Source organism: Pleurodeles waltl, chromosome 5 (genome assembly GCF_031143425.1).
Source record: "Pleurodeles waltl isolate 20211129_DDA chromosome 5, aPleWal1.hap1.20221129, whole genome shotgun sequence".
In the NCBI taxonomy this organism is placed as follows: domain Eukaryota; kingdom Metazoa; phylum Chordata; class Amphibia; order Caudata; family Salamandridae; genus Pleurodeles; species Pleurodeles waltl.
The window spans coordinates 524,115,038-524,130,441 of record NC_090444.1 but is presented as its reverse complement, the minus strand read 5'-3'; the positions used below and the strand labels follow the sequence as shown (position 1 = coordinate 524,130,441).

At 43.1% G+C, this 15,404-nt stretch overlaps 1 protein-coding gene across 1 annotated transcript in view; it reads right to left on the bottom strand.

The window, feature by feature from the left end:
- The window catches only part of KIZ (kizuna centrosomal protein), a 737,711-nt gene that overhangs the window by 235,900 nt on the left and 486,407 nt on the right, over positions 1 to 15,404 (bottom strand). The window contains exon 13 of the mRNA XM_069236553.1: positions 363 to 459. Within this exon, the coding sequence (XP_069092654.1) occupies positions 363 to 459 (97 nt within the window). The remainder of the gene's footprint in view (positions 1 to 362; positions 460 to 15,404) is intronic.

Here is a 15,404-nt window from a genome sequence, read left to right as displayed (position 1 = left end):
CCGCCAGCTATATCAACGAGAAGACATAGTTCACATTATTTCTTCAAAACTGCACTATGGCTGCCATTCTACTGGCAAGTTCTATTGTGGGGTCTTTAAGTAGCCCTAGTGAGAGCAGCTGTACGCGCTAATTTGTGGTTCACTGAGATGTCAATTGAGTCTTCAGACAGGAAAACAACAGCTGCAGAACAATACCTGGCTCCCTGCAAATATTTTGAAAAGCACGTCAACGAATTAGGCTTTTAACGCGAGAAGGAAACTAAACCCCTTAATTGTTGCTGGACTGGGCCACAAAATGATCCTTTCGTATGGCAGTGCATATGTATGCACTATTCGTTTGGTAGTGAATATGAAATAGTTACCTCGTCAAGGGGCTTCTTTCACTTGATGAAACACTAGCTCCGGAACTGAGGTTGTGGTTACCCTTGTCCTCGACATTAAAGGCGCCGGGATGCAACTCTGGCATAAAAAAAGGAAAGGTTCATCAGAAATTTCATCTGAGAGGCTGCCTTTTCAACCGGTGACTATCATTCAAATTACACATTTCAAGCTGCAGAAATCAACAGTGGTGCGCCAGTCGGCAAGCCACAGCATTTAATTGGCTTAACATACAGAAAAAAACAAGTTGCCATACAAAATACACTGAAATCACTATCAAATAAATATTAAAAACATTTATTGAGTGAAAGATTTTTTTTCTCCAAACGTTTTATTACGTTTTGCAAGAAAGTACAGGGCATCATACATAAAACAGGATTGAAGGTATGTGATTGGAATGTACAATCTGCTGGACTGGACCGTATAGTTTTCTCAGGTAAACAATGCCTCGAAGTGCAAGCTGAATTACGAGGGTTGGGAAAGTTCACAGTCGATGTAAGTCTCCAAGAAAAGCTAGATGACCCCTTGTAGGTCCAAGAAAAGCTAGATGACCCCTTGTAGGTCGGTCCTTGTAGTGTAGATGACCTCTATGAGCGTCTTATATAGCAGCCAAATAATGGTACAAAACTGAAAAGACATTAAGTAGATGCCCCAGAACGAAAAAGAAGAAATTAAGAAGAGGGGAAGTGTGTATAGGTAAAAAATTAAATGTCCGCCAAATAGAGATGTCGCATTTAATGCATCGGAAGGGTTTCCATTCTTATTTGTTACAAGGCAAGATGAAGATACTCCTAGGTTATGAGGAGTGCAGGAATTAGCGTTTATTATACTCGGGTTTACTCTTCTGCAGGCATTTCTCAAAGCTATCCCAAAGTTTCCTTGATCTATATAACGAGACACAATATTGAAACAATATTGCATTGGAGAACACAATATTGAAACAAGCATTTGTAATGTAAGGGGTCTCGCGTTTGCTCGAGTTAGAGCTATTAGATTTGTAAATTCCTACTGGACTTTTCTTGCCACATAAATAGAAAAGGAAAAGTAAAACAGTTGACATAAGCAAGCCAAATCAAAGTGCCACGGCCGCGGTGAGCGCAAGAGTTATTGGCTCCCTGCGTGGATGTCTAGAAAGGATCGCGGCTGGGATGGAAGGCAAACTGGAACCGGAGGAGGGGCCATCACAGGTGTAACAGGTGGAAGCGTGACGTAGTGTGATGGCCAACAAAAATGTTCACTTGGTGAAATCGCCTATGTGGCAACTCAGCAAAGGAGGGACATTTCACAAAATGCACCATTAAAAATTAAGCATTTAAAACAAGCACAACAAAAAATGAAACAAGAGTGGGCGTGGTAAAAAGTCCACAGAGATTAAAACAGGCCAGAGGTCTTGCACGCTCGACCATAAAAAGGTGAAAGAAATGTTAACAGAGAAATTTGTACTTTCAAATTTAAATGTCTGGAGTAGTAAGGGAGTTAAAACCCAAAAATAATACCACTATAATGCCAAGCAAAGCATTACAACATGGCTGGGATCTGCCATGTCCAAAGTGCTTTTAATATATGCATAGCCACAGCCAGGCAAGCTCATAACCTAAGTTTTAGAATTTAAAACACAAGAAGAACCTCTTTCTGAGAAATTAAGAGCACAGAATTACCTAGAGAGAGTGGTAAGTAAGTAAGAAAAGAGCGCAAGGAATCAAACAGGGAAGGAATTCTCGATCTGCCCCAAAGATAAGAAAGACTAATTTGTGTCACAACCTTCTTTAATACAGCATCCAATAAGGTAAAAAAGAGCATAAATAGCAATTATTTTATAAGAATGCTTCATCTCATTCCTGAGGAATTTCCTAGAACAATAGTCCATGCTCTGGTTACGTCCCAGTTGGACTATGCCAACCACTTAGTGTCTAGTCACTTTCGACACCTTCACTAGCGCCCAGTCGTTTAGAAGATTTAATTCTAGGAGCTCATCTTTGTTTTTAGGGCCTTTGCTCACAAAGGTCCTCTTTATCTTAGAATGTGATTGAAGTTCTATTTGAAAGTTAGATCACTGAGATCTAATAACTTCAAACTGTTGCATAAGGCCGGAAGAGGAGGTAGATAGTTCGTCTTTTGGGATTCCAAGTTGTGGAATGCTCCTCCTCTTGGCTTGTGAAGCCGCCCCTCTGAACCTGTTTTCAGAAAGAATCTCAAAACGTTGCTTTTTGATTCCTGCCTAATGGGTGTCTAGCCTCTTTGGCTATTAGGTATCCTTGGTCATGAGCTTTCTGCTACTGCTGGGACAACTCTTAGGAGGCAGCTGTTCGCTCTACAATTAGCTCGTATTTTATTGTGTTGTACTGGCACATTCTAAATACAGGGCTCCCTAGATGGGAGAAACCTGATTTCATTCAATCGCGCTAGAAGTCTGTGGGATGTTCATACAAGGGAAACAAAACCAATACAGCCCAGAACACAATACTTAGTTACTGGTATTTTCCCAAAGTAATGGGCCAATACTCATGTGATCACTGCAGCTTAAGAAAGAATGACATCTGCCCACTAGAACGACATCTGTCCACTATGTGGAATACCAGAAAACATATGCATTGCAATTCCACACAAGTTATCTATTCGATCACCTGCCTGTGAGAAGGTGGAAGTCTGTGCACGATCAAAATAATTCAAGTATAAGATCCCAGGGTTATGATACAAGAGTACTGTCTGTTGCAGAGGTACCAGTTGTAGATGTTTAGGCCAGGCTGGGATCTCTTGTTTCAGTCCATATTTTCTACAGAGTATTTCTGTTTTACTTAGTTTGAGCCTAGGATGAATAATGGTCATCCAGTAGGCGATTAAGTAAGGTGCCAACATCGCAGATGTAGTGTCATTAAGGTCCAGGAACATGAGGATCACTGCGCTGTTTTCTGTGTAATTGAAGCAGGTAAGACCAAAGGATTTAATACATTCAGAGGGCAGAAATGGACATTGAAGAGAAACTGGGATAAGGTTACATCCAAGGAACCCCAATAACCAGCTTGTATGGCTCAGAAGTGTATGATGGTAGGGAAATGATGTAACTATTGTTTACCAAGAAGGGGACATCAAATGCAAGGCTTTTTGATAAATACTCACACTCTGGAGCCTGGTCAGTTGTACTGGGTGATGCGGAAGAGAGTCTAATAAAATGATCTCTGCTGATCTTTGGTGTCTGCTTATATTCTGACCATGCCCACAATAGTGACTAGGATTCAGTCTCTTAGAGGGGGCAGAAGACAGTCTGAATCAGAATGTGTTTATAAATTACAGCATAGAGTGTAGATTTCCTTTTTTGTAAATTTGCAAAAGCTTTTGCTATTGATCTATAACTGGCAATGTAAGTTTTGTCCAGACAGCATATATTAGAAAAGGCTTAGTGAATTAGCATTTAATTTAATTGGGCATAGTATCAGTAGGGAGGAATACGTTTAATTTCTGCTGCAAAGGACTTAAAAAATACAATTTTATTGAGCTGCTGATGGCAGGACCAGGAGGAGGGGCAAATGATTTTGCTGCTTATTAGTAATTACAATGATTATTCTGACAAGAGAGATAATGCCTTTCGGGTGATTGGTTTTGGTTGCCGGAATTTGCAGGTGTTGTTCAATACATATGCTGTTAAAATGTATCTTTGTACTCAGAAGAGAGTGTTGTTGTTTGTTCTTTCATAGGAAGGTAGAAGCCAGGGAATGACAAAGTATGCACAACAGAGCCATGTAATGTGGGTTGATTGTTTTATATTATAACTATGATATCCATGACCTGATCCGGACTATCAGACCACAGTATACCTATTGCAATATTTCAATTGAATATGACCACAGCAAGCAGTAAGGATACTTTTCTGCAAGCTGTGGCACATAGGAAGAACCATTGGTAGCAAGTTTAAATGTTGTAATACTGCTTTGGAGACCACAATGATTTGTTAGGTAGGAGACAGAACATAGCCAAGCAGCATACCCTATTATGGTGATGGATGGCAGATGGCAGCCCCAACGTTTGTGGATGCCAAGAGGGTTAAATGGGAGGCATGAAGATTTTCTTTCACGGACATCTTTATGTTTGCTCTGTCTGGTCTGGATGTCCAATAGCATGTCCAGGGAGGCCATTGATACACAGGCCACTGATTGTTGTCAATGATAGGTCAGGTTGTTGGTTTGGATGAGGAGACTGTGTTCTAGGGGACTGTAGGGAAATGCCTCCCTTTGCATGGTTATGTTGTGTAGCCATTTTAGTTGTAGCTCCATGCACGTTATTTTAACACACTAGGCTGCTGTGCACTTTAACCTAGATATATTTTATTCGGCTTTGCATTGTTATTTTTACAATAACCATTTTTTATGGTCTTGCTTTATTTTCATCTATCTAACTGTTTTTGACTAGCCCAGCACTCTGTTCTCAAACAAGACATTCTTGATCACTCTGTGCTTCATTCAAGGCTACAGTTCGGTACATTGCCGGTGAACGTGGTAGAAGTTTAGTGTCCAACATTTGTAGAAAATACACATCCTTACGTAGGGACATTTTCTCAGAACATCAGCTGTGTTGTTATATAAACACTTCCTTGTCCCTTACACGTTAGAGGGAGATTCCAGCCAGGAAACCACAACTGTATGCTGATTTCTGAGCTACAGATGCTAACGCAGACCACAGGCCTTTGCTCAGGTATGGGGGTTGATGTCTTCCCAGGGGAACATGAAAGGCAGAATTAGAGCTTAACATGCTGTGCTCAAATTACAACCCAGCTAGGAAATAGTCCATCGATCATAGTGACAATATGTTAGCATTGTTTTTATGCTTCACTCTTTTCGTCACAATTTTAATATTGTCATGTTGTGTCGTCCTGGTTATTGCAGCTCACGCTTTGCTATCTAAGATGCAGTCATTTTATTAAACTCATTATCAAAACATATACTGCCTCTGTTTGTCATTTATATATGGGACTGAATTGTAAATGAGAGAACTGGATGTGACCTGAGTGACCACGACTTCCCTGAGAAGCCTAGAATGTCATGTGCTCGGCTGCCCAATCATCACTATCGTCTGGTAGAGATGAGGCACTGCTAGTTAGCCAGAGCAAAACCCGGATATAGAGCGAAAGGTGTCACCCGCAGTGGGTTAGACTCAGTCTCCCACACCGCGGACGATCCTGCTGCTCAAAATCCAGTAGTCTCATTAGAATAATAAGAACCTACGTGACAGTTCGCTACTAACATTTTGCCTTTTGTTGATGCTAGTTATGATTGAAAGTGTGCTGGGATCCTGCTAACCAGGTCCCAGCACCAGTGTCCTTTCCCTAAACTTTACTTTTGTTCCCACAATTGGCGCAGCCATGGAACACAGATAAGTCCCTTTTAACTGGTACCCCTGGTACCAAGGGCTCTGTGGCCAGGGAAGGTTTCTAAGGGCTGCAGCATGTATTATGACACCCTGGGGACCCCTCACCAAGCACATGCATACTGCCTCAACTTGTGTGTTCTGGTGGGGAGAAAAAGACTAAGTCGACATGGCACTCCCCTCAGGGTGCCATGCCCACAACCAACTGCCGGTGGCATAGGTAAGTCACCCCTCTAGCAGGCCTTACAGCCCTAAGGCAGGGTGCACCATATCACAGGTGAGGACACAGTTGCATGAGCACTATGCCCCTACAGTGTCTAAGCCAAACCTTAGACATTGTAAGTGCAGGGTAGCCATAAAGAGTATATGGTCTGGGAGTTTGTCAAACATGAACTCCACAGTTCCATTATGGCTACACTGAAATCTGGGAAGTTTGGTATCAAACTTCTCAGCACAATAAATCCACACTGATGCCAGTGTGGGATTTATTGAAAAATGCACACAGAGGGCATCTTAGAGATGCCCCCTGTATACCAGTTTGAATCCTAGTGTTAGGCTGACCAGTTCCTGCCAGCCTGCCACAACCAGACGTGTTTCTGGCCACATGGGGTGAGTGCCTTTGTCACTCTGTGGCCAGGAACAAACCCTGCACTGGGTGGAGGTGCTTCTCACCCCCCCCTGCAGTAACTGTAACACCTGGAGGTGAGCCTCAAAGGCTCATGCCTGTTGTTGCAGCGCCCCAGGGCATCCCAGCTAGTGGAGATGCCCGCCCTTCCGGACACAGCCCCCACTTTTGGCAGCATGTCTGGAGGAGATAATGAGAAAAACAAGGAGGAGTCACCCACCAGTCAGGCAGTCAGGACAGCCCCTGAGGTGACTCCTGCCTTAAGAAATCCTCCATCTTGGTTTTGGAGGATTCCCCCAATAGGAATAGAGATGTGCCCCACTCCCCTCAGGGAGGAGGCTCAAAGAAGGTGGAGCCACCCTCCAGGACAGTAGCCATTGGCTACTGCCCCCCCCAGAGCTGACCTGCACCTGAAGGACCAAGAACCTCCAGAGGACAGCGGCTCTGTCCAGAAACAGCAACAAAGAAGCAACTTTAAAGAGACTCTCACTTCCTGCCAGAAGCGCAAGTCTTCACACTCTGCACCCGATGCCCCTGGCTCGAGTTTGGAGAAACCAACACAGCAGAGAGGACGCCCAGGCGACTCCAACGACGTGGACACCCTGAGTCGACCTCCCTGCACCCCCACAGCGACGCCTGCATAGAGGATCCAGAGGATCCCCCCGACTGCCTGGTAACAAAGGAACCCGACACATGGACCAAGCACTGCACCCCCAGGACCGAGAGGAACCACCTACCAGTGCAGGAGTGACCAGCAGGCGGCCCTCATCCTAGTCCAGTCAGTGGCTGGCCTGATAAGCCCCCCTGTGCCCTGCCTGCATCGCCAGAGTGAACCCCGGGTATCTCCATTGATGTTTACAGCAAACCCGACACCTACTTTGCGCACTGCACCCGGCCGCCCCTGTGCCACTGAGGGTGTGATGTGTGCTTGCATGTGTCCCCCCAAGTGCTCTACAAAACCCCCCTGGTCTGCTCCCCGAGGACGCAGGTACTTACCTGCTAGTAGACTGGAACCAGACCACCCCTGTTCTCCATAGGCGCTTATGCTATTTGAGCCTTTTGGACTATTTGGGCTATTTGGTCCTTTGACCTCTGCACCTGACTGGCCCTGTGTTGCTGGTGCTGTGGCTTTGGGGTTGCCTTGAACCCCCAACAGTGGGCTACCTATGCCCAGGAGACTCACTGTGTAAGTGCTTTACTTACCTGAAAAACTAACCAATACTTACCTCCCCTAGGAACTGTTGATTTTTGCACAATGTCCACTTTTAAAATACCGTATTGACATTTTAACCAAAACTGGGTGTACTACTGTTTTACATCAAAGTTCTATACTTACCTGTGTGAAGTACCTTGCATTTTATGTACTTACCTTATTTTTTAATCTTGTGGTTCTAAAAATAAACTAAGAAAATATATTTTTCTATATAAAAACCTATTGGCCTGGAGTTGTCTTTAAGTGTGTGTTCCCCATTTATTGTCTGTGTGTGTACAACAAATGCTTAACGCTACCCTCTGATAAGCCTACTGCTCAACCACGCTACCATAAAACAGAGCATTTGTATTATCTAATTTTGCCACTATCCACCTCTAAGTGGAACCCTTGGACTCTGTGCACACTATCTCTCACTTTGAGATAGTATATCCAGAGCCAACTTCCTACAGGGACCAAAGCTGGGAAAGTAAAAAGGAGGCTTGGAAAGGTGGCACACCCGATGAATTTCAGTGCAGGATTGGTAGTCAGCTGGCAGGAGGATTAATGTTTTTTTCTGAAATAGATCATACATTTTGGTTTCCCAGTCTTTAATGTATCTGAGCTGTGTAATTTATAGTTAAAAGTTGTAATTTGGAGGGAAAACACTTTACAAGTTTTTTTTATTACTGATAATGTTACTCAGCAAAAACAAAGTCACACTGGGATTGGTTGCATTCAATCTCTATTTTTGTCAAGTGACACAAACAGACTTCCACAGCACACTCTGAAGCTACGTTAAAATTCCTAAAAGTATTAAATCATCCATGGTTCCCTACCAAAGAAAGTTCGACATATTTATAGACTATGATCAAATGTAAAACCCATCGTAGACACAACAATGGTCCAACCAATTAGGCTCCTGGAAACTGGACGCTTTGAAGGGTAAGACACAATAGAGCTAAAAGTCCATTTAAAAGGAAAAAACAAGTGTAAGAAGTACAGAGTCTTCTACTCTTTAGTGTTAATCTGTCTAAATTATTCACAAATTTAACAGGTATGATGGACTCACAGATTATAAGCCCAAAGGCCAAAAGATTAATACATGGGAAGTTATTTATATATACACACTGCAACTTTATTTCTTAATTCTTCTATGCATCTGTCCAAACAGGCTTTCTATATTGTCTGGACCATACTTAGAAGAAACAATGCTGGATGAATACAATACAATATTTTCCATTAACATCTGAATAAAAAAAAAAAAACAGTCATACTTATTAGTGACCAAATGACAAGTAAGCAAAATTGAAAGCATACTTCTGGAGTAAATATTCACAACAAGTAATAGCCTAAAGGCTATGCCTTCCTTTGGCAGACTCTAATAGACAGATTTGATCATAGTTGACCCTGACCAGGTTCTCACATTCAAGAAGGTAAGCGGATCAAAGCCTTGTGGCTTTTGGCACTTCTTAGGTTTACCTAAACTAGCTCAAGGAGGCAAATGTCTCCCATTCTTAAACTCATATTCACTCTTGAGCACGTAGTAGGTCAGTTATATTGCTGGGATATTAACTTTGCAGGACATGTTAAGCAAATTATTTATAAACACCCTCCATTGCACAGTGAATGAATTGAAGGGACTTGTAGGCATGCCCAGTCCTTTGAAATGTAACCCTGACTTCTGCTACTGCCTAATTCACAGCCTAGACATCACAACATCTCCCCATGAAGATAAGAACAATACTGCTCTTCGTAAATATGAACTGACTAGTTAGCACTACAACGACATGACTATGCAGAGAGCACTCAAAGGATAATTACAGTCAGAATAGTATACCTGATCTTCCCGTTATCTTCAGGCAGGCATTAACCCCAACAAAGTAAGTAAGCAATAAAGAAGACCCATGAATACAATCATTAATTGTGAAAGATGTTGATACATCAGTGAAAATGTGTCAGACTATTCTGCTTCCCGACCGGAGTTCAAGATGGTCAAAAATGGTCTGGTAGCAACTTCTTCTGGACCATCTTTAGCATTGTCCCAAATAGCTGTGCTGTAAGGATGCCCAAAACATAGGGAGTCTGATGGAAACACATAACCATTTATCATCCTCAAAATATCTTTATTCAGTCTAGATTTAAACCATAAAAGTACAATAAAAGCAACATTACATACAAAATGTGCAAAACAGCAGATAATATGAGCTATTACAGCTGTTTCCTCGATATAATTGTGCAAAATAGTTAAAAGCCTTCCAAATATATTACCTCAAGACCAATATAATCATGATTGAACATCATTAAAAATAGTTTTTTTTTTTTTAGCAAAATCATTTCACAATAAATACATCCCAATTCCTCTCCATAAAGTGCAGTGTGCATTTAGTTGGACAATGGCACATACATGTAAAAATAAAACAAAATCAGATAACATTAAAAGCACAATTTTGGCAAAATCCCCTCAGTAAAATACATTCCAGCTTCGTCTACATAAAGTGCAATGTGCAATTAGTTGGGTGATAGCACATACATGTAGAAACGAAACAATCTTAAAAAATCAAATCTCGTTACCGTAGGCCCTCTGTAATTTTATGGCCGATCTAATAAAGCTCACAGCAGTATAACAGGTTTCCGGTAAAGCAGCTGATTGCAAGTACCGCAAACTGTCTTTATATGTTAAAAATGCATCTGTTTCAAAACAGACATACAGAATATAATTGTCAAAAAAGCATAAAATGTACCATAGATTGGATTGAGGTTTTATCGCATGGGCAACAAGAACAGGAGGTTGTTGTTCTGGTCCCAAAGATGGATTAAATTAAGCCTTAGCATTGTTATCTAAAATCTGTGCTGGGGATTGGTTAGCCATAACAAGTACGTGTTCATCTCTGAAATGTTGTCTAGTGTTGCGCCGCTGTGCGCGGCACGAACCAAACATTCGGCTCGGGCCGCGGCGCGCGGCATGAAGACGCGCCGCGTCCCCAGCCTGCTGTGCACACTACGAGGCCCCAAATTGGGCATGGGGCCTCTTTCTTTCATAGCGTGACGCACTTACATGCAGGTCTAAACTCCCCCACTCACCTGTTCTTATTATCTTCTTCTTTTTTCTTCCTTTTCATTGTGCCTTCCTTTATGTTTTTTCTTTTTTCCCATATTACCCCTCTCTTCCCAGCATGCCTTAGTTCCCTACTCTCTATGGCTCCTAGTCCATTATGTTCTATGTGTTTTTCCCTATCTAAGATGGTGTCCTTGCACTTCCTGTTGGTCGCTTCCTGTTTTTTGGTATTTAAGGGCTGTGATTCTTTCTCTCCTTGCGCTGCAACACTTTCTGTTTGGCTGGTGTCTTCGCTCCTGCTTCCTCGTATCCGATACTGGTTCACGTCTGTTCCAGTGTTTTTTCCTGTACTTTTGCTCTTGTATTTACCTATTCAATTTGCTCCTGTTTCAGGAACCTTTCCTTTCTGGAGGTTTTTTCCCCTCTCAGGGTTTTTTTTCCTTCTGGCACTACTTCTGAAGGACATGGCCTGCCCTTGGCGTTTCCATTGCCTGCAGCACCGTGGCTACCAGAAAGAGTCGCCCCTATCTGGGCCAAGGCCGAACATTCAGGAACAAGATCCTCACCACTCGTTCTGCGGACTCCAGGTTAAAGCAGCACGTAAGTTGTGACAGATTGCAGCGACCAATACTCCCGACGTCGTCTAACACCATGGATGATACAGTGGCGGCTGCTGCAGATCCTGATCAATCTCTTCTGGCAACCATTCAGCAACAGGCTCAGGAACTGCAACAATTACACAATGAGAATGCTGCTTTACGACAGGCTTTGGCTTTCCGTAGTGCAGATGTTCCGGCCATCTCCACCTCAACTCCTCGTTTCTCCGGTGAACCACCAAAACTGCGAGAGTTCCTCGATGCATTAACTGTGTACTTCGGCTTCCGACCCACACAATTCTCCCACGACAAGACAAAGGTGGGTTATCTTATCAGTGCTCTATCCGGTCCTGCCTTGGCCTGGGCCACTCCGATGGTATCATCCAATGACCCAGTATTGTCTGACTATCCAGCCTTCGTGAATCGGTTAAAACAGATGTTTAGACGTCCAGGATTGGAGGCCTCTGCTGAAGAAGCATTATGTGACATCCAACAAGGCTCTCAAGATGTCCTCCAATATATTACCCGCTTTCGACAGCTTGCGGCCGAGACAACCTGGGTGGAACGAACTCTGGTGACTTTATTCGGTAGAGGTCTTAAAGAGGAGATCAAAGATGAGTTAGTACACTCCACCCGAGTTGAAGATCTTCATGGTCTGATGGATCTAGCTCTTTCCATCGAATACCTTCTCCAAGAATGACGTATGGAGAAGAGAAAAAGTAGAGGACCTTCCCAGTCAAGTACTTCACGTGTCTTTTTGCATCGTCCAGAGGAACCTCGTCCTCCTGTCAGAGACACAGAAGGTGACCTATGCAGGTGGATACTACTCGAAGCCCACTTTCCGTCAGTGAGCGGGAAGAAAGACGTAAGAAAGGATTGTGCCTGTATTGTGGTGCTGTCGGTCACATGCTTCGTACCTGCCCTGTTCGTCCTCTAAGGCCATCGGGAAACGCCACTTCCCGACCTCTGTAAGAAGGTAGGGGACGGGATCATCTGCTATACCTTCCATCAGTTCATTCAAGGACAATGCCACAACTTTGTTTATGCTTACTGTGACATTACAGTTACCTGACGGTCGTGAAGAAAGAACAATGGCCTTACTTGATTGTGGTGCTAGTGGCATATATATGGATAAGACTTGGGCCACAACACAACAAATACAACACGACCCAAAGAAGTCCCGGAACAAGTTCACACAGTGGATGGGTCCTTCATATCCTCTGGTCCAGTCGATACTACCACCCTGACACTAAGTTTACAATTTGGGAACCACCAACAACACATTTCATTTGACCTAATATCATCTCCCAATCATACTATCATTTTAGGAATTCCGTGGTTCATAAGACATAACCCTTATGTAAATTGGGGAACCCAGACTATTTCCTTGTCTTCACAGTTTTGTCATGAAAATTGCTTTGCTTCAGACACATACTGGTCACCCAAGAAGTTGACGCCTACTGAAATTACTACCGGATTCTCCATCAATACAGTTCAAGGAGTCCCCGATCACTATCTATAATTTCAAGATGTATTCCAAAAACCATCCAGACCTGTGTTACCCCCACATCGAGATTATGACTGTGCAATTCCCTTGGAACCTGGGGCGACCGTTCCCTTTGGGAGAATGTATTCACTGACGGAACCAGAAAAGGAAGTTCTCAAAGAGTATCTGCAAGAAAACCTGCACAGCGGTCTTATTGTGCCATCATCCTATCCGGCGGGAACTCCTCTCTTTTTTGTACCCAAGAAGACGAAGGATCTTTGTCCCTGTCTGGATTTTCGTGGTCTAAATAAGATCACTATAAAAGACCGTTATCCTTTGCGCCTCATCAAGGATATTCTAGAGGCAATCAGAGGGGCTCAACGATTTACCAAACTAGATCTTCGTGGAGCCTACCACCTTTTGCGCATCAAAGAAGGAGACGAGTGGAAGACTGCCTTCCGAACCCCATTTGGTCATTTTGAGTACAGAGTTATGCCTTTTGGTCTCACTAATGCCCCCTCAATTTTCCAAAGATTTATGGACTCAGTGTTTTCTGATCTCTTGAACCATACGATCGTCATCTACTTAGACGATATCCTTATTTATTCTAGATGTCCTGAACTTCATTCTACTCACGTGAAACAGGTCCTCCAAAGACACAGGGTACATCAACTGTCCTGTAAACCAGAAAAATGTGAGTTTGACAAGACCGAAGTCAAACATTTGGGATATCACGTTAGTCCCACTGGAATAGCTATGGACCCGGAAAAGGTACAAGCCATCCTAGACTGGCCTTCCCCTTCCTCTATTAAGGAAACGTAATGTTTTCTAGGACTGGCTAATTTTTATCTACAGTTTATTTTTGACTTTGCAGAACAAACCAGCCACATAACTCAAACAATAAAGAGGGAGAATTTAAATAAAGGCTTTGTCTGGACAAGGGCGGCTGAAACAGCTTTTCAGAGTCTAAAAAAGGCCTTCACTCAAGCACCGATATTGAGACACCCAGATACCAACAAACAATTTATTGTTGTTACTGATGCTTCTGAAAGAGCCATCGGAGCTGCCTTACTCCAACAACAAGAAGATGATGGTCTTGAACATCCTGTTTTCTATTTGTCCCATGTACTCTCTGTGTCAGAACAACATTACTCAGTATTAGAAAGGGAGTTATTAGCCCTGAAAACAGCCTGCCTAGAGTGGAGACAGTTCCTTATGGGTTCCAAAGAGCCCTTTGAGGTGAGAACAGACCATCGTAACCTACAATGTTTACATAATTTTCAATGCCAGAAGTCGTCAGGCTCGTTGGGCCTTTTTCTTCAGTCAGTATGACTTTTATGTCACCTATATTCCTGGATCCCAAAACATACTGGCCGATGCTCTGTCTCACCGTTATCCCGATTGTACTCCTACCCCATCACAATATCTGCTTGAGCCCAGTAAAATCATTGGTGTAGCTTAATCTTTCCTGGATGAGGTACAACTGGAATATTCCAACCTGTCTGATCAAGAGTTAAAGAACCTAAACCCCCTAATACGTAAACAGAAGGGGTATTATTATTATTATAAGAACCTGTTGTTCCTCCCTACTAACGGAGTAAGAGAAAAGGCGCTACAAATGTGCCATGATTCTCCGGTTGCTGGTCCTAGAGGCATCAAGGCCACGCAGGAATTGCTCTTGCGGTCCTTCTGGTGGCCTACCTGGAAATTGGATGACGAAAAATACGTTCAGGCCTGTCCCATATGTGCCCAAGTAAAAATACTGCATACCAGACCTGCGGGATTACTACAACCATTACCTGTTCCACCGGCTCCTTGGCACACCATTTCTACTGATTTCATGGGTTCAATACCTCCATCAGCAGGAAACCGGGTTATCATGGTCACAATAGATTCCTTTACAAAGATGGCTCACTTCACTGCCCTGAAAAAATTACCTACCTCTCAAGAACTAAGTCAGATATTCATCCATCATATTTTTCGTCTCCATGGACTTCCACATAGCATTGTATCAGACACGGGACCTCAGTACTCCTCCCGGTTTTGGGAACATTTCTGTAGGATACTGAATATCAATATAGCACTATCATCTGGTTTCCATCCCCAAACCAATGGACAGACCAAGCGTCTCAACCAAGGATTAGAGCAGTACCTTCGCTGCTTTTGTAATTCTACCCAGAGCAACTGGAACACTTACCTTCCTATCGCTGAATTCTCTTACAATAACACTGTCCATAGTGCCTCCAAGGTCACCCCCTTTTTCTGTTCTTATGGCTATCATCCTACCTCTTTTCCTACTACTCCTCAGTCTACCTCTTCTCTTCCTGCTGTCACTTAATTTTCCAGACGACTTCTACAGATCCATAGATTGATTCGATCTAACTTGCTGAACACTAAGAGTTACATGAAGAGAATAGCAGATAAGAAGCGTAGGGATGCTCCAGTATATCACCTCCAGGATAAAGTCTGGCTTTCTTCAAAATGTTTGCCTTTGCGACTTTCTCAGAACAAGTTTACACCTTGTTACTACGGTTCTTTCCGTATTCTTCAGCTGATTAATCCTGTCACTGTCCGTCTTCACTTGCCTCGTACCTGGAGGATTCATCCGGTCTTTCATGTTTCCCAGCTCAAACCCTATGTACCTGATCCTTACTCTCTGCAGTTTCCTTGTCCTCCTCCTTTGTTAGTGAATGATGTACCAGAATATGAGGTAC